The 19973-nt window shown below is 44.3% G+C and overlaps 1 protein-coding gene across 1 annotated transcript in view; it reads right to left on the reverse strand.

Annotated features, from left to right (window-relative positions):
• Positions 1-19973, reverse strand: part of RTF1 (RTF1 homolog, Paf1/RNA polymerase II complex component) — a 71903-nt gene that overhangs the window by 2635 nt on the left and 49295 nt on the right. The window contains exons 5-17 of the mRNA XM_032251249.1: positions 17503-17617; positions 16111-16222; positions 8800-8935; positions 7868-8045; positions 5996-6078; positions 4793-4880; positions 4585-4692; positions 3877-3954; positions 3130-3251; positions 2893-2950; positions 1775-1852; positions 1182-1277; positions 44-155 (exon numbers count right to left, since the gene is read on the reverse strand). Coding sequence (XP_032107140.1) covers positions 44-155; positions 1182-1277; positions 1775-1852; positions 2893-2950; positions 3130-3251; positions 3877-3954; positions 4585-4692; positions 4793-4880; positions 5996-6078; positions 7868-8045; positions 8800-8935; positions 16111-16222; positions 17503-17617 — 1364 coding nt within the window. The remainder of the gene's footprint in view (positions 1-43; positions 156-1181; positions 1278-1774; positions 1853-2892; positions 2951-3129; positions 3252-3876; positions 3955-4584; positions 4693-4792; positions 4881-5995; positions 6079-7867; positions 8046-8799; positions 8936-16110; positions 16223-17502; positions 17618-19973) is intronic.

Raw genomic sequence — 19973 nt, forward strand, 5'->3', positions numbered from 1 at the left:
AGCTGGTCCTCAGCCCTCACCATCACCCTCCACCCTCACATACCTGAGCTGGGAACTTGTAAATCAATCTTCACATCAAAATCATGTACTTTGAACAGATCTTCTGAGAGGTCACTGGCTGACTTAGAATTCAAATCTTTATCTTTGCCCTGACCCTGGAATGTGAAGAGGAAAACTAATGATAACAGCATAAATCCAAGTGGATTTCAGGCAGCAGCAGCCACTAATGGTAGAAAGCTCTTATTTGAGTTCATTAGATTTTCCTACTAAGGCCCCCTTCTGATTCCTTCTCTCAGAGGGAGGACAGGAGAGAACAAGAACAAAGAGCTTTCTCTCCTGAAGGCTAAAAGCACAGAAAAGAGGGCAGGCTCATGTCTGTGGTATGAGGGTAGAAAGGGTGGGCTTACAACAACAGGTAACTTCCTGACTTAATATTTCAAAAGTCCTTAGACCAGTTAGACTGCAACTGGAAAAGGCTTAACTTGGACAGAAAATTGCTTTTTTTTTTTTTTTTTTTTGATGGAATCTCGCTCTTGTCACCCAGGTTGGAGTGCAATGGGGCGATCTCAGCTCACTGCAACCTCTGTCTCCCAGGTTCAACCAATTTCCCTGCCTCAGCCTCCTGAGTAGATGGGATTACAGGAGCCTGCCACCATACTCAGCTAATTTTTTTTTGTATTTTTAGTGGAGACGGGGTTTCACCATGTTGGCTAAACTGGTCTTGAACTCCTGACCTTAGGTGATTCGCCCACCTTGGCCTCCCAAAGTGCTGGGATTACAGGCATGAGCCACTGCGCCCAGCCAGAAAACTGCTTTTAAATGTGCCATTTTCAACAAGCTTTCACTTTTACAATGTCTGATCCTTATGTTATCTCTCCTCCTGTGAAGTTGGCAGGATATATAGTAGTACCCTCATTTTACATAGGAGAAAAGGGGATGTCGAGGGCTAAAAGCCAGGAGCCAAAGAACACACTCAAGGCCCTAGGTAAATAGTGGTGTTAGGTTTAGTATTAAGGTTGTCTGTTGATTATATTTGTAAATAACTGGGATGGAGAAGAGACTCCAAGAGGGACTCCCTGTTCCTCAAGGTGGAAAAATCAAGCCCAAACTAGACAAGGTGCTTGTTCGGTGTCTGAGCCAGCAGCCTTGCTCAGCAGGCAACAGGGTGGTACCACACTTGCCTTGCTCATTTCCTTTGGAGCATCTGGTAACACTCCAGAACCATATTTTGCATTCAGCTGGGCCAAGATGGCAGCTTGAACAGCTGGGTCTCTGGACTGAAAAAGAAAATAAGTTATTTTAGAAATCGTTTGACACTCACAGAGTCCTACTGCCAGATTCTTTCCCACCTACCAAACTAACATCACAAGCACCACAGCAGACCCATCAGCAGCTAGTGGGGTTTTCCTCAAAGCAGCAAAAAAAAAAAAAAAAAAAAAAAAAAAAAAAAAAAAAAAAAGCAATTAAAAGCTTGAAAGCCAAGCCCAGCCCAGCCAGGCCCTAGCTAAGAGACACATTACTAAGGTCTGGAGCACCATAAACCCACCCTGATATGGAGGTCAGTCACTAGGTTTCTATAAATCCATGCCATGTTTTCACTACCTATATGCCCTACAGCCAGATAAAAAAGGAAGTATCCAGACCCCAGAGCTTCAGACAAGTAAATCCCAGCTAAGAAAACATTATTTTTAACTTCTTTATTAATTTCCTAATGGAATTCATTTTACATCCCAGAATCTAGGTCCTGACTAAAACGTCCTCTTTCAGCACTCACATTAGAAACGATGGTAGGCTTGCACTGCCGCCGGGTAAATGGATCCATCTGTTGGTTTTTCATGTTGTGACTTTCAGCCTGAAACAGAGAGCATGCACCACAGAACTGTACCTCCACCCTCCTCCTCTCATTCACCATAAGCTCACAGGCAAATAAGTCTTTGCAAGGGACTGGGGGAAAAAATGTCTATTATCCTTTTCCTTTTAAAAAAAAAATTTTTTTTTTTTCCAGATGGAGTCTCGCCCTGTTGCCCAAGCTGAAGTGCAGTGGTGCCATCTCAGCTCACTGCAACCTCGGCCTCTCAGGTTCAAGCGATTCTCCTGCCTCAGCCTCTCCAGCAGCTGGGACTACAGGCACAAGCTACCATGACCGACTAATTTTTATATTTTTAATAAAGACAGGGTTTCACCATGTTATCCAGGCTGGTCTCAAACTCCTGACCTCCTGGGTGGGTGATCCACCCAGCTTGCCTCCCAAAGTGCTGGGATTACAGGCATGAGCCACCAAACCTGCTAATTTTTATTTTTTAGATGGATTCTCCTCTGTTGCCCAGGCTAAAGTGCAGTGGCACAATCTTGGCTCACTGCACCCTCTGCCTCCCAGGTTCAAGTGAATCTTGTGCCTCAGCCTCCCAAGTAGCTGGGATTACAGGTGTGCACCACCATGCCCGGCTAATTTTTGTATTTTTAGTAGAGACAGGGTTTCGTCATGTTGGTCAGGCTGGTCTCAAACTCCTGACCTCAGGTGATCCACCCGCCTTGGCCTCCCAAAGTGCTGGGATTACAGGTGTGAGCCACCGCGCCCAGCATATTACTCCTTTCCCTTCGAGAATACAAGTAGATACAAGGGCAACAACCAAGAAACAGAAACTAGGAAGAAACGAACACTTGTGGAGTAGATAATAAGGGTGAGAAGGGGTAGGACAGGGCAGAAGACTGCTGCTTTTCATTATGAATTAATATATTTTATCGATGTATGTGAATATACAGAGAGAGTATGTATATGTTAAGTGCATATGTTATTTCAATAATTAAAAAATAAACTTGGGCAAGATATAGAAAAGATGTCATATTTTATTAATTAACTTTGTTTTAGTGATTCAGATAAAGTTTTCTTACCACAAGGGCCTTCTCAGACTCCACAATGTTCCACTCCCGGTTCCGCTGATTGATGTAACTATGGGGTGAGTAAGAGGGATGAGTCAGTGACTGTGAAAGGAGGAAGGGAGGGAGGGAGTCACTGAGCCCTGAACCCAGATACCTGTGGGGTCAGTGCAGCACAGAGTGTACAGGCCATAGGCTTGCCTGATAATTTTGGCCAAAGTCTATGGGCCAAAAACAGGCTCCATAACACACCTGATAGCAGATATGTTCTTGGTCCGCTGGCGGTCCAGGGCCTCTGCCCGTTCCTCCAGCTCATTCAGCTGATCTTGGATTTGTTTGGCCTTGTCCTGATCCCCCAGGTCCTCAGCCATGGCCTACACAGAGAGATGTGTGAGTTCTTGGCTACAACTGGCTCTGTATCAAGTCTCCCCTTACTTCCAGCACAGGCAAGTTATCTCATGTGGTAAGCTCAGGACAGTAGATGTGGAAGAATATTGCAGAAGTACTTTACAAACACAAGATATAATTTACACTATAGTAGCGCACAGTACAGTGGGGAACATCTTCCCATACTGCTACCTGGCTGTGGATCCCTGGTGGTAGTAGAACCCCAGGCCTCATAGGGTGACTAAACCACCATAACAAGGCCCACCCCAACCTGGTGTGAAGAATGGAAAATCACCTGCCACAGGTGGCCCTGACAGTGTCATCTGTCTGTTCAGACCAGTGTTGAATACTACCCCAGGATCTATTTTATTACGCAGGAAACTAAAGTGACTAGAAAGTCAGAAGATTGGCACACAGAAGATCAGTTTGAATTTAGGGAATGGAAAATGGCCAAGGAACGTTGCCCAGGTGACAAGAACACACTGTGTTGCTTATAATTGAGCCCAGAATTTTCTCCCAATCCTGCCACCACTAACTTGGCAGAGGATGAACAAGTCTGATTTCCACATCTCCTTACAGGATGAGAAAAGAGGCTTGGGCACAAACCCTTACCTTTTCCTTCAGTAGCTGAGTCTTCTTCATAGCGTAGTTGGGTGGAGCTTTTCTGAACCTTTCTTTCTCTTTTACAATCTGTACCAGAGAGGAGATACCAGCAGTGAGGTATTCCTAAGCTATTTTTGTAGACAGGCTAAGTGAGCCCATTTTGGACGCAAACAGCTAGTTACAAGGGGGCTGCTCTTCCTATAGCAGTATCATGCCCCAGAGAGAAAGACAGCGAGTTCATTCCAAGGGATACTATGCTGCTTCCCGGGTCACGGAGATTCTTCTGGGACAGTCTGAAGGAACATGCACCAATAAACAGCAGCAACCCAAGGGCCTGGCAGTGTAAGGCTAGCCACTGTCCAAGAGAACAGAGATCAAATAATTTTACCAAGATGTTTTGGAGAAGGAAAACTCTTGAAGGATCAAGCCTAGCAGAATACAGATCCCTGAACTCTAAATACACTTTAGTGTAAGTAGTCTCATTTGCTGTCTCATCTGAACTCTGAATACACTTTAGTCTACGTTAGCCTCATCTGGACATGAGAATGGATAGAAAAAAGCTCGATGAACTATAAATAATAAGGTAGTAATATTAGTATTCCCTCATTTTTATGCATAGCTAAAAATGTCAAGATACAGGGAAATAAGAGGATCATGTTCTTCTCTCAACACTGGTTCTTGATGAACCTCCAGGCTCTGGGTCACCAGGTTTCTTACCTCTTCAATGTCCTGATCATTAAATTTATAATTAAGAGCTTCTTTAATAGATAATTCCTTTTTACTGATTTCATCTAGAGTGGGCAACTGCATGCCAGCAGAGAACATCTGGATCAAAAATACAATACAAGGTTATTAGTAAGGGATTTTAGAAAGATATTTTTCTCAACGTGCATGAACAATTGCTAGGTAATCTCTAGTCACGTACCGCTTCTTTCCACTTCATAAATTCACTTTCGGTGAATTCTTGATTTGAGACAAACTCTAAACGGAACACGCGTTGGTCATTGCCATGCCTACATAAAACAGAGAAAGGATCTCCAAGAAATGTGCTTGTTTACTGTAGTACAAGCAAAGGAACCTTACCAGACTGTGTACTACCTGTATCCACCTATTGCAGTGGTTCTCAATCCTAGATACCCTATAAAATCATCCCAGGTTGTTTTAATGGACAGCCAAGATTGAGAATCCCAAAGCTGGTACAGGAAACCAAATCGGTTTGGTCAGCGTTTCAAAAGTCAATTTACAATAAAATCTATTACAGTCAGCATCAACAATATACAACAGAGCTTGTAGTCGCAGCTCCTCAGGAAACTGAGATGGGAGGATCGCCTGAGCCAAGGAGTTCGAAGCTACAGTGCACTATGATCGCACCTACAACTGTGCCTGGCACACTGTACGTCAGTAAATATTTGCTGAGTGAATAACACTTTCATTTTATTGAAGAGGAAATGAAGTCTATAAAAATCATCTTTCCTTTTTTTTGAGATGGAGTCTCGCTCTGTTGCCCAGGTTGGAGTGCAGCAGCACTATCTCAGCTTACTGCAACCTCTGCTTCCTAGGTTTAAGCGATTCTTCTGTCTCAGCCCCCAACGAGCTGGGATTACAGGCATGTGCCACCACGTCCTGCTAATTTTTGTACTTTTAGTAGAGATGGGGTTTCACCTTATTGGCCAGGCTTGTCTCGAACTCCTGACCTTGTGATCTGCCCGCCTTGGCAGGCAGTAATCCCAAAGTGCTGGGATTACAAGTGTGGGTCACTGCACCTGTCCTAAAAATGATCTTTCTTGTCACAGATGAGGTTAGTTATGACATATAGCTAGAACCAGAAGCAAGGCTCTTGGCCATGCTTGCCAAGGAATGCCAGCCAGGCTCCAGGAGGCTCTCTCACAACCCAACATTTCCCTTCTCTGTGTCCTACCACTTCATACATCTGGTTCCCCATAAAGGAGAGAATGTCCTACCTTCCCTACTGACAATGATGGAATACAAGTCTCCCTCCATGTACCTTGAAGAGATTGCATAAATAGCATTCACAGTAACAAGGAATATCACACAGGGAGAACAGCAGCCCCCAAAGCCAGTGCCTGTATGAGGTGGAAGCAAAAGCTGCCCCGGAAGTGCCTCTTACCGTAGTTGCAGCCCTTTGTTTGTTCTGGTGCCACCTAGCTGGTAAACTTTAGCGGTTTCCACAACACCCGTAATCTCAGCAACCTAAGTGAGAGGACAGAGACACCAGTCAAAACCAGACTCTTCCAGAGCTTTCCATAGCACTCTTCCTTTGCCTTTATCTGACTGAGTGCTATGGAAATCTGAGTGCCGAGTAGAGCCCATAGCTGCCAGGGGTTCTGGGAACCTTTCTCAGGTTTAGAATCCAGATGGCCAAGCATAGGGAGCTTTGTGCCCAGGAAGAGCAAGTGCCAGCAGAAGAGGAGCCTGGGGGGCCCACTGGAAGCTTTTCCTCCAACTAACTCTAATTTACGAGGGATATATGTGGGATTTCACCAGTTGATTTTTATCAACCAAATGTGAAGACCATGTAGGTCAGTGTCTGTTGCCAAGTTTGTATGGCCACAGGTCCTGAAACAAGGAGATAATACACGTAAAAACCAGACAACTCAGAATAAAACAAAACAAAAACAAACCAGGCTAGGCACTGTGGCTCATGCCTGTAATCCCAGCACTTTGGGAGGCTGAGGTAGGAGGATTACTTGAAGGCAGGAATTTGACACCAACCTGGGCAACACAGAGAGACCCACATTCTACCAAAAAAAAAAAAAAAAAAAAAAAAAAAAAAAAAATTAGCTGGGCATAGTCGTGTGTACCTATAGTCCTAGTTACTCAAGAGGCTCAGGTAGGAGGATCGTTTGAGTCCAGGAGTTCAAGGTTGCAGTGAGCTATGATCACACAGCTGCATGCTAGCCTGCTTGGGCAACAGATCAAGACCCTATTTCAAACAGGCTGGGCACAGTGGCTCACGCCTGCAACCCCAGCACCTTGGAAGGCTGAGGCAGGAGAACTGCTTGAGTCCAGGAGTTCGAGATCAGCCTGGGCAACATGGTTAAGACCCTGTCTCAAAAAAAACATCCGGCACTTTAGGAAGCTGAGGCCAGAGCATCACTTGAGGCCCAGAGTTTGAGACCAGCCTGAGCAACATAGATAGACTGTTTCTACAAACAATTTTTCAAAAATCCTAAAGTAGTCAGGCATGGTGGCTCACACCTACAATCCCAGCACTTTGGGAGGCTGAGGCAGGCAGATCACTTGAGGTCTGGAGTTCAGGACCAGCCTGGCTAACATGGTGAAGCCCCATCTCTACAAAAAATACAAAAATTAGCCAAGCGTTGTGGTGCGTGCCTGCAGTCCCAGCTACTCGGAGGCTAAGGCATGAGAATCACTTGAACCCAGGAGGTGGAGGCTGTAGTGAGCTGAGATCATGCCACTATACTCCAGTCTGGGCAACAGGGCGAGACTCTGTCTCCAAAAATTAAAAAATAAATAAATAAATCCAAAAGTGTTGGGATTACAGGTGTGAGCCACTGTGCCCAGTCCAACCAGACCACAGAAGCAGTGCTGGAACCTACATAATAACCTGTATTAAGCTGGAGGGTTTTTTTTAACCTCAATACAATTCCCTGGCATGGAAGTCACTTGGTACGCAACATGAAAACTTTTCACTGATTTTTCAAATGATCAAATCTTCAGATTATGTAACTCCCAAAGAACACTCCCTTCTCCCTTTTATACTGAAGGGGGGGATAGAGAAAATTATTCTAAATCCAAATCCACTAGCCCCTTGAGCTCCAAGTCCTCTTACTGGGGACAAGTCATGAATGATTCCTGGGCACCTCAAATTGTCACTGCTCTATGAGCAACCCACTTGGAGTCTACTTTCCATCAAATGCTGACAGAAGAGTGATAGATTTTTTCAGTAGCTCCTGCCCTCAGTTGAGACTAATTGTATTTAAAGCATAGACAACTGTCCAAGGGAAGAAATACCAACCCGGTAAACTGGTTTGCTGTTGTGGTTTCCAATGCCAATCCGTACAAAACATCCTGTGACGGTTTTGGCAAAAAAGGGCATGTGACACCAACGTTCTAGCTTATGCCGTGATAATCGAACCCGATTCAATTCTTCAGGTAAGGAAACTGGTTGGGATTTTGGAGGGATCTCTTCTTTCCTATGAGGAACAAAGGGGTACTGGAAAAAATGTTCATCATAAAAACAGAAAAATCATACCAACTTCTCAAAACTTAACCAAAATACATGTGACTAGCCTAGGAGGAGAAACAAATGAAACACCAGGAAAGACTTGTAATAGAATCCTGTTCCTGACCAGAAGTGTGAGCTGCTTCAAATAAGGCTGCCATCTTAGACAACGCATCAGAGTATGAAAATGGGCCAAGCGCAGTGGCTAACACCTGTAATCCCAGCACTTTGGGAGGCCAAGGCAGGCAGATCACCTGAGGTCAGGAGTTTGACACCTGCTTGACCAACATGGTAAAACCCAGTCTCTACTAAAAATACAAAATTAGCCAGGCATGGTGGCATATGCCTGTAATCTGAGCTATTCAGGAGGCTGAGGCAGGAAAATTGCTTGAACCCGGGAGACAGAGGTTGCGGTGAGCCAAGTTCATGTCATTGCACTCTGGCCTTGGCAACAAGAACAAAATGCCATCTTAAAAAAAAAAAAAAAAAAAAAAAAAGAAAGCTCCAGGTCAATCTGAAATTCCAGGCCCAAGTGAAATGTCCAAGCATGCAGGCTAACAGCCAAATAAATGAGTGGCCTGATGTGCTGGAGAACTCAGTTCAGCAAACCAAAAGTAACCAAGTCAAAGTTAGTGGCCCACACAGGGAGATTCTGAAGCTACATCAAGCTCCTCCTTAAAAACCTGCCTATCCTGCCTACTAGACCAAAATGTACAAGAGCTTACTCCTCTTCTTCATCAGATGACGATGTTCGAGATGAGCGGTCTGACTTTTCACTGGATTTGTCATCCTCTTCCTCTTCTTCATCATCAGAGTAGACCTCACTGGTTTTTAATGGCTGTTTTTTGGCAAGGAGCTCAGCTATAAAGAAAGGAGAGATGTTTACCTAGGTTTTCTCAACAAGAAAATGAATTCATCCTTGAAAAAGAACTGGAAATGGAAGAGGACTCAAAAACACAGCTCTGTTCTCTCTAGACTGGACAGTACTAACTTGAGGTATATACAGAAATGAGTTAAACCACAGAGTTAAAATTATTCAGGTGCCAAATATCAGGCCCTAATAGATGAAAAAAGGGCTGGAAGATTGATACTAAGTGGGCAGAAAGGGTCACCAACACTACTGAGAGTTCTTTTTTATGGCACTCAAGACACTTGACTCTGGGGAGGAAAGAGGGGGAAAGACTCATGATGACTTCAGAGGCTTCTGAGGAAAACCTCAAATACGAGTGGCTGAATCACCACTGGTACATCTACCAATGGACTGCTATGCAGCTATAAAAAAGGAACGTGGGGCGGGTGTGGTGGCTCACGCCTGTAATCCCAGCACTTTGGGAGGCAGGCGGATCACTTGAGGTCAGGAGTTTGAGACCAGCCTAGCCAACATGGTGAAACCTGTCTCTACTAAAATACAAAAATTAGCCGGCCAGGTGTAGTGGCAGTCAACTGTAATCCCAGCTACTTGGCAGGCTGAGGCACAAGAATTGCTTGAACCCAGAAGGCAGTGCCAGTGAACCAAGACTATGCCACTGCACTCCAGCCTGGGTGACAGAGTGAGACTCTGTCAAAAAAAAAAAAAAAAAAAAAAAAAAAAGGCCAGGCACAGTGGCTCATGCCTGTAATCCCAGCACTTCAGGAGGTCAAGGTGGGTAGATTACTTGAGCTCAGGGTTTTGAGACCATTGAGACCAGCCTGGGCAACATGGTGAATCTGCATCTCTACCAAAAATACAAAAAAATGGCCAGGAGTGGTGGCATGCACCTGTGGTCCTAGCTATTTGGGAGGCTGAGGTGGGAGAACTGCTTGAGCCCGGGAGGCAGAGGTTGCAGCCACTAACCTCCAGCCTCGGTGACAGTGAGATCCCATCTCAAAAAAAAAAAAAAAGAATGAGCAATAACAACCCCCTACAGGCCGGGCGCGGTGGCTCAAGCCTGTAATCCCAGCACTTTGGGAGGCCGAGGCGGGCGGATCACGAGGTCAAGAGATCGAGACCATCCTGGTCAACATGGTGAAACACCGTCTCTACTAAAAATACAAAAACATTAGCTGGGCGTGGTGGTGCGTGCCTGTAATCCCAGCTACTCAGGAGGCTGAGGCAGGAGAATTGCCTGAACCCGGGAGGCGGAGGTTGCGGTGAGCCGAGATCGCGCCACTGCACTCCAGCCTGGGTAACTAGGCCGAAACTCCGTCTCAAAAAAAAAAAAAAAAAAACAAAAAAACAACCCCCTACAAAGGAACACAACATAACAGTACACCCTGAGTCAGAAATGTTTCTTTTTGTTTTTTTTTTCTGGGCAGAAAATGTTTTTTAAAGGGCCAGAAAGAAAATATTTTAGGTTTGGGATTCATATGGTCACTTCCTCAATTACTCAGCTTTGCTATTGTAGCTATAAAAAACAGCCATAGATAATATGTAAACAAATAGGTATTGAAATTTCCAGTGAAATTTCATTTACAAAAACAGAAAGCCTGTTGCTGATGGCTGCTCTCTATAAAAACTCAGTAGTGATCTCTAAGATATACTGTTAAGTCAAAAAAGCAAGGTAGATGTGCTGGGAAAATACTTTTGATTTGAGTAAAAGAAAAAGATAAGAAAAAAAAAAGAAAAAAGCAAGGTAGAGAGGAAAGTGTGTATAGGCCGGGCATGGTGGCTCACGCCTGTAATCCCAGCACTTGGGGAGGCTGAGGGGTATGGATCACTTAGGGTCAGAAGTTCGATACCAGCCTCATCAACATGGCGAAACCCCATCTCTAATAAAAATACAAAAAATTAGCTGGTTGTGGTGGTGGGTGCCTGTAATCCCAGTTACTCAAGAGGCTGAGACAGGATAATTGCTTGAACCTGGGAGGCAGAGGTTGCAGTGAGTGGAGATCGCACCACTCCACTCCAGCCTGGGCAACAGAGTGAGACTCTGTCTAAAAAAAAAAAGAGAGAAAAGTGTGCCTAGTGTGCTACCCTTATACCGTTAATCTAAGATGGGAGGCGAATCTGTGTACTTATGTTTTAAAAAGAAAAAAAACAATAATATAAAAAATTTTAGGCTGGGAGTGGTAGCTCACGCCTGTAATCTCAGCACTTTGGGAGTCCAAGGCAGGCAGATCATTTAAGGCCACCAGTTCAAGACCAGCCTGGCCAACATGGTGAAACTCCAGCTCTACTAAAAATACAAAAAAAAAAGGCCAGGTGCAGTGCCTCATGCCTGTAATCCCAGCACTTTGGGAGTCCAAGGTGGGAGGATCACAAGGTCAAGAGTTTGAGAACAGTCTGGACATCACAGTGAAATCCTGTCTCTACTAAAAATACAAAAAATTAGCTGGGTGTGGTGGTGTGTACCTGTAATCCCAGCTACGCAGGAAGCTGAGGCCGGAGAATTGAGTGAACCCGGGAGGCAGAGGTTGCAGTGAGCTGACATTGTGCCACTGCACTCTGGCCCAGGCGACAGTGTGAGACTCCGTCTCAAAAAAATTAAAAAAATAAATTAGTCAGGTACAGAGGTGCATGCCTGTAGTCTCAGCTACTCAGGAGGCTGAGGTGGGAGAATCCTTTGAACATGGAAGGTGAAGGTTGCAAAGACACACATGCCTCTTAAGGCCTAGACTTGACAGGTTGAGCCACAATCATGCCACTGCACTCCAGACTGAGTGACAGAGGGATCCTGTCTCAAAAAAAAAAAAAAAAAAAAAGACAGAGAGAGAAAGAAAAGGAAGAAACGAAGGAACAAAAGAAGGAAGGATGGAAAGAAGGGAGGGAGGGAGGGAGGGAGGCAGGATGCAATGGATTAAAACATATAAAGTATGTTAAAATCCATGTGTTCACAAGGATATTTAAAGTAAATAAAACTCATCAATCATCTTTGGAAGTTGCTAAGAACTACCTTTCTCTGTCTGTTTTAAAATACTGCAGAGACAGGATCTCACTATGTTGCCCAGGCTGGTCTTGAATTACACATGTGAGTCACTGTACCCTTCCAGGAATTATCTCATTCTTTTGAAAACTGGTAAATAAAAGGAAAATGAATCAAGCATTTATCTTGCCTTTCCTATTCAAAATGTGCCTGGAGGGTAACTAAATAGCTGATTAGAAGTTTCTCTTTATAGAAGCAGGCTAGATAATGAAGGAAGAAAGAATGATAAATTAGAAATATCACCACTTTGCAACTCCTAATGAATTAAATTATCTAGGTAATGACTATCAATGGCTACAACAGAACACATTATTCTTTCTTTCCTTTTTTTTGAGACAGAGTCTCGCTCTGTCTCCCAGGCTGCAGTGCAGTGGTACAATCAAGACTCCCTGCAACCTCTACCTCCTGGGTTCAAGCGATTCTCGTGACTTAGCCCCAGAAGCATCTGGGATTACAGGCATGTGCCACCAGGCCTGGATAATTTTTGTATTTTTAGTAGAGATAGGCTTTCACTATGTTGGCCAGTATGGTCTTGAATCCCTAGCCTCAAGTGATCCACCTGTCTTGGCCTCCCAAAGTGCTGGGATTACAGGTGTGAACCACTGTGCACGGCCTGGCTAATATTTGTATTTTTAGTAGAGATGGGGTTACACCATGTTGGCCAGGCCAGTCTAAAACTCCTGGCCTCAAGTAATCCTCATGCCTCGGCCTCCTGAAGCACTGGATTTACAAGTGTGAGCCACTACACTCAGCCACATATTATCCTTTTTTTTTGAGACAGAGTCTCACTCTGTTGCCCAGGCTGGAGTGTGGTGGCACAATCTCGGCTCACTGCAACCTCTGGCTTCCAGGTTCAAGGGATTCTCCTGAGTCAGCCACCCAAGGAGCTGGGATTACAGGCTAGTGCCACCACACCTGGCTAATTTTTGTATTTTTTGTAGAGATGGGATTTCACCATGTTTGCCAGGCTGGTAGTCTAAAACTCCTTACCTCAGGTGATCCTCCCACCTCAGCCTCCCAAAGTGTTAGGATTACAGGCGTGACCCACTGCGACCGGCCACCACATTATCCTTTCTAATTCTTCACCCCTCTCTATACCCATGCCCTTTGCTATGTGCCTTAGTCATTCTTCCTGGCCCCATAGTGACACTGTGTCAATTCTAAGTCTAGGCCTTAAGAGGCACATGTGACTTTGCTTGCTCCTTTTATACTTCTGTCATCACCATATAAAAGTGCCCGGGGTTTGCTGGCCCAGGGAGCAAGAGAGAGGTAGAACAGACCTGCTACCACCTGTAGCTTGGAGATAATTCCAGCTGAATTCATGCTATCAGGCAGCTGAAATGCAGTTGAACTTCAGACACATGAATAGGAACAGAGGTTGGTTTGCCACTTCACATTATTGTTGTAAGAGCTAACTGATAGGATTGTTAACATCACAAACTGAGAGACAATCAGATATGTGTCTCCTGATGGAAATACATACCACCACCTAAAAACCAGCCTTCCCCAAGAAGAAGCAACAATGACAACAACAGAACAAACCCAAATCTGACCAATTCTATAGCTCTAACTACCCATTTATAGAAAACTCAAGGGACTAGAAACACATTCAGCAACAACGAGATGCAGTCAGCATCATGAGAAACCAGAAGACGAATGATCCAGTTTCTTCAGCAAATAAGCTGTAAGGCAGGGCAAAAAGATTGGGGAAAAAACAGATTAATATGACTTAAGGGACATATTAAAAAATCACAATGTATGGACTTTAAGATCCTGATTCAAGTGATCCAATTATTGTTTTTTAAATTATAACACAAATAGAAAAATTTGAACATCGACTAGATATTTGATAAAGAATTATTATTATTATTATTTTTTTTTTTTTGAGACGGAGTTTTGCTCCTGTTACCCAGGCTGGAGTGCAATGGCGCGATCTCGGCTCACCGCAACCTCCGCCTCCTGGGTTCAGGCAATTCTCCTGCCTCAGCCTCCTGAGTAGCTGGGACTACAAGCACGCGCCACCATGCCCAGCTAATTTTTTGTAGTTTTAGTAGAGACGGGGTTTCACCATGTTGACCAGGATGGTCTTGATCTCTTGACCTCGTGATCCACCCGCCTCGGCCTCCCAAAGTGCTGGGATTACAGGCTTGAGCCACCGCGCCCGGCCTCTTTGTAGCTTTTTTAGTAGAGACGGGGTTTCACCATGTAGACCAGGATGGTCTCGATCTCTTGACCTTGTGATCCACCCGCCTCGGCCTCCCAAAGTGCTGGGATTACAGGCTTGAGCCACCGCGCCCGGCCTAGAATTATTATTTTTGGGGGTGATAATGGTATTATAGTTAGGTTGAAAAGAAAAGGACTTATATTTTTGAGAAACATATTGAAATATTTATTGTTGGCCAGGCACCGGTGGCTCACGCCTGTAATACCAGCACTTTGGGAGGCCAAGGTGGGTGGATCATGAGGTCAGGAGTTCAAAACCAGCCTGGCCAAAATGGTGAAACCCCATCTCTACTAAAAACCAGAAAAAAAAATCAGCTTGGTGTGATGGCCCAGCTACTCAAGAGGCTGAGGCAGAGGAATAGATTGAACCTGGGTGGCAGAGGTTGCAGTGAGCTGAGATCGCACCATTGCACTCTAGCCTGGGCAACAGAGACTCCATCTCAAAAAAAAAAGAAAAAGAAATATTTATAGTTAAAATATAATGATGCCGCTATTTGCTTTAAAATAATCTGATGAAAGGATTATAGATTTAACAAGATTGGCCATGAGCTGACTGCTAAGGCTGGATGATGGGTGGATGTTTATTATATTATTCTTGGTATATGTTGGAATTTTATATGAGAAAGACCTAAAAAGAGGGGAAATAAAAATGGACACAAGGGGCCGGGCGAGGTGGCTCACGCCTGTAATCCAAGCACTTTGGAAGCCAAGGCGGGAGGCCAGCCTGACCAACATGGTGAAACCCCATCTTAAAAAAAAAAAAAAAAAAAAAAATGGACACAGGGGGCCGAATACAGTGGCTCATGCCTGTAATCCCAGCACTTTGGGGAGCCAAGGTGGGTGGATCATGAGGTCAGGAGTTTGAGACCAGTCTGGCCAACATAGTGAAACCCCGTCTCTACTGAAAATACAAAAAATTAGCCAGGTGTGGTGGTGTGTGCCTGTAATCCCTGCTACCTGGGGAGGCTCAGGCAGGAAAATCACATAAACCCAGGAGTCAGAGGTCGCAATGAGCCGAGATCACACCATTGCATTCCAGTCCAGGTGACAGTGTGAAACTCCGTCTCACAGGAAAAAAAAAAAAAAAAAAAGGCTGGGTGCGGTGGCTCACACCTATAATCCCAGCACTTTGGGAGGCCGAGGTGGGCAGATCATGAGGTCAGGAGTTCAAGACCAGCCTGGCCAATATGGTGAAACTCCAAATCTCTACTAAAAATACAGAAATTAGGGCGGGCGTGGTGGCTCACGCTTGTAATCCAAGCACTTTGGAGGCTAAGGCGGGCGGATCACCTGAGGTTGGGAGTTCAAGACCAGGCTAATCAACATGGTGAAACCCCGTCTTAAAAAAAAAAAAAATACAAAAATTAGCTGAGCATGGTGTCGCATGCCTATAGTCCCAGCTACTCAGGAGTCTGAGGCAGAAGAATCGCTTGAACCCAGGAGGTGGAGGTTGCAATGAGTCGAGATGGTGCCATTGTGCTCCAGCCTCGACAACAGAGTGAGACTCCGTCTCAAAAAGAAAACAAAGACCGGCCGGGCGCAGTGGCTCAAGCCTGTAATCCCAGCACTTTGGGAGGCCGAGGCGGGTGGATCACGAGATCAAGAGATCGAGACCATCCTGGTCAACATGGTGAAACCCCGTCTCTACTAAAAACTACAAAAAAAAAAATTAGCTGGGCATGGTGGCGCGTGCCTGTAATCTCAGCTACTCAGGAGGCTGAGGCAGGAGAATTGCCTGAGCCCAGGAGGCGGAGGTTGCGGTGAGCCGAGATCGCGCCATTGCACTCCAGCCTGGGTAACAAGGCGAAACTCCGTCTCCAAAAAAAAAAAAAAAAAAAGAAAACAAAGACACCAAGAAGTCAAATCCTATGATCAAAGACACAAAGTAACCATTACATTTCCCCCACTTACCTGTTCTGTTCTTTCGTTTTTCTCGCTCTGCTTTTAGCTCCTCCATGGCTTGAGATTTCTTATCTAATTTTTCATCCCGCTTGGAACGCCGTTCCTTGTTGTGGGATGTTACCTAGGAAGGAACGGATATATAGGATGGCCCTTTTTACCGACAGCTGATAAGATTCTCTAAATCCAACACTTAATTCATTTAGTCCTCCAACGTCAATCTATATGGGCTGCAGAAACTCACAGCTTGTAGTGTAAGGAGAGAGAGCATCCTCTTGTGGACAAAGAGAATACAGCACTAAAGAAGCCCTGTCTAAAACGCCTAAAATCAAGTTCAAGAATTATCCGAATAAACTCTTTCTGGAAGAGAACGCTAGAACATAGCTAGTATCTGTTGATATTATCAAAAAAGTTTTAAATGATAAACACAGAGATTATTTTCCCAGATATATTTATACCAAGTCTAGGATGATATACATCTAAGTAAATATCATAAGCATCTGGCTACCTAGGACAGGCTGTTTATCAACTTTTCCCTAAGGGATGCTCAAACACTAGTGGGCTATTTTTTTGTTTTAAACAGAGCCTCACTCTTCTGCCCGCGCTGGAGTGCCATCACACAATCTCAGCTCACTGCAACCTCCACCTCTGAGGTTCAAATAATTCTTGTGCCTCAGCCTCCCCAGTAGCTGGGATTAATGGCATAAGCCACAATGCCTGGCTAATTTTTGTATTTTTAGTACAAACGGCGTTTCGCAATGTTGGCCAGACTGGTCTCAAATTCCTGGCCTTGAGTGATCTGCCTGCTTGGATTACAGATGTAAGTCATTGCAGCTGAGGGCTGCTTTTTAAATGCAGACTTCGGTGAAAGCCAGGCACAGTGGCATATGCTTGTAGTCCCAGCCACTCAGGAGGATTGCTTGAGAGTAGGAGTTGGAGGCCACAATGTGTTATGATTATGCCAGTGAATAGCCACTGTACTCCAACCTGAGCAACACTGTGAGACCCTGTCTGTGAAAGGAAAAAAGGAAGGAAGGAAAGAAGAAAGGGAAGGAAGGAAGAAAACGAAGAAGGGAAAGAAAGGAGACAAGGAAAAAAGGAGGCAAAGAAACAGAAGGAAAGGGAAAAAGAAAGAAAAGGAAAAAAAAGGGAAAAGAAAGGAAAAAGTGCTAAGGAGTTAAACATTACAGCTGATGGTGAAACACCAAGATATGTCCAGAGATTAATGAAACAATGTCACAGGTCTTGTACTAATAAACTTAAGCTGATTAATGTAAACGCACCTTTTACACACACACACACACACACACACACACACACACACACTCTCTCTCTCTCTCTCTCTCTCTCTCTCTCAAAACAGAGGTTTATTCTTTGGACAAAGAGGAAAACTGAATCTCCTACCTGAGATTCTTGAATCTGTGTCAGCTTTTTCTTTTCTTGCTCCTCTTCTTGCTTTTTCTTCTTTTCTTTCTTTTCTTTCTTTTTGGCTGTTTTTAGCTTTTTCTTGATTTCAAATCTGGTTAAAAGATATTTGGTTTTTAAGTAGCAATGAAATGTATGTAAAAACTAATTTCTACTAGATAGGAGTAAAGAACTAAGGGAAAGGACCTAACAGATATTTTGGCTTTCCTGCAAGAAACTCTGATGTACCTTATTATAAGTACATTAAAAATATTTGATATGTTAATTACAATAAAATATAAAACATTTAATGCATTAAGTTGGAATATATTTTAAACGAGAGAACGGCCAGGCAGGGTGGCTCACGCCTGTAATCCCAGCACTTTGGGAGGCCAAGGTGGGCAGACCACGAGGTCAGGAGTTTGAGACCAGTCTGACCAACATGGTGAAACCTCGTCTCTATTAAAAAATAATAAAAATAAAAATAAATGAGAGAACATGGGCCAGGCACAGTGGCTCATGCCTGTAATCTCAACACTTTGGAGGCCAAGGCAGATGGATCACCAGGTTAAGAGATGGAGACCATCCTGGCCAACATGGTGAAACCTCATCTCTACTAAAAATACAGAAATTAGCTGGGTATGGTGGCGTGCGCCTATAATCCCAGCTGCTCGGAAGGCTGAGGCAGGAGAATTGCTTGAACCTGGGAGGTGGAGGTTGTAGTGAGCAAAGATTGTGCCAATGCACTCCAGCCTGGCAAAAGAGCAAGACTCCATTTCAAAAAAAAAAAAAAAAAAAGAGAGAGAGAGAGAGAGAGAGAATATATATAAGATATTGCTGTACTCATCTGTCACACTGCACTCTAGCCTGGTGACAGAGTGAGACTCAATCTCAAAAAAACAAAAACAAAAACAAAAAACAACAAAACACAATGAAAGACCACTTCACAATCCCCAGGATAGCTATTACTACAAAAAGGGAGGCCAGGCATGGTGGCTCACACCTGTAATTCCAGCACTTTGGGAGGCCAAGGCGAGAGGATCACTTGAGCCCAGGAGTTGGAGACCAGCCCGGACAACATGGTGAGACCCTGTCTCTACAAAAATTTCAAAAATTGGCCAGGTGTGGTGGTGCATGCTTGTAGTCCCAGCTACTTGGCAGACTGAGGTGGGAGAACTGCTTGAGCCCAGGAAATTGATCATACCACTGAACTCCAGCCTGGGTGACAGAGTGAGACCCTGTATCCAAAAAAAAAAAAAAAGGAAAATGCCGAGTGTTAAAGTTTTAGTGAAGATGTAGAGAAATTAGAACACTTATTGCTGGTGGGAATCTAAGATGGTACAGCTACAGTTTCTCAAAAAGTTAAAAAGAGTTACCATATGAGCCAGCAATTCTACTTTCAAGTATACACCCAAAAGAACTAAAACTAGGCACTCGAATTGCTGTATATAAATGTTCACAGCAGCACTAGTCACAATAGCAAAAAGGTGAAAACACCACAAATATTAATCAATAGATGGATGAATAAAATGTGGTATATACATACAATGGAATATTACTCTTCCATAAAGAGGAAGGTACTAATGCATGCTAATAGATAAACCTCAAAAGCATACTAAGTGAAAGTAGTCAGTCACAAAAGACTACATATTATGATTCCATTTATATCAAGTATCCAAGTGGGGCATGGTGGCCCACACCTATAATCTTAACATTTTGGGAGGCCAAGGCAGAAGGGCTGCTTGAGGCCAGGAGTTCAAGACCAGCACAGACAACATAGCAAAACCTCGTCTTTACTAAAAATTAAAATAATTAGCCAAGTGGTGCCACCAGCCTATAGTCCCGCCTATATTTGGGAGGCTGAGGCAGGAGGACTGCTTAAACACAGGAGGTTGAGGCTTCAGTGAGCTATGATCATGCCACAGCACTCCAGCCTGAGCAACGGAACAAGACCGTGTCTGGATAACAATAACAACAACAACAATAAAAACATCCAGACTAGGCAAATCTAGAGAGACAGAAAGGAGACTAGTGGTTGTCTAGGGCTGGGAGGCTTATAGGGGAAGAAAAGAGTGATAAAATGCTCTAGAATTAGTTGTGGTGATGATTACACAGCTCTGTGGACATATAAAAACCAGTGAATAATATACTTTAAGTGGGTTATTTTAATCAAAGTTATTTTTGGGGGCCGGGCGCGGTGGCTCAAGCCTGTAATCCCAGCACTTTGGGAGGCCGAGGCGGGTGGATCACGAGGTCAAGAGATCGAGACCATCCTGGTCAACATGGTGAAACCCCGTCTCTACTAAAAATACAAAAAATTAGCTGGGCATGGTGGTGCGTGCCTGTAATCCCAGCTACTCAGGAGGCTGAGGCAGGAGAATTGCCTGAACCCAGGAGGCGGAGGTTGCGGTGAGCCGAGATCGCGCCATTGCACTCCAGCCTGGGTAACATGAGTGAAACTCCGTCTCAAA

This window comes from Sapajus apella, unplaced genomic scaffold, assembly GCF_009761245.1.
Source record: "Sapajus apella isolate SASKATOON/1434 unplaced genomic scaffold, GSC_monkey_1.0 scaffold74, whole genome shotgun sequence".
In the NCBI taxonomy this organism is placed as follows: Eukaryota; Metazoa; Chordata; class Mammalia; order Primates; family Cebidae; genus Sapajus; species Sapajus apella.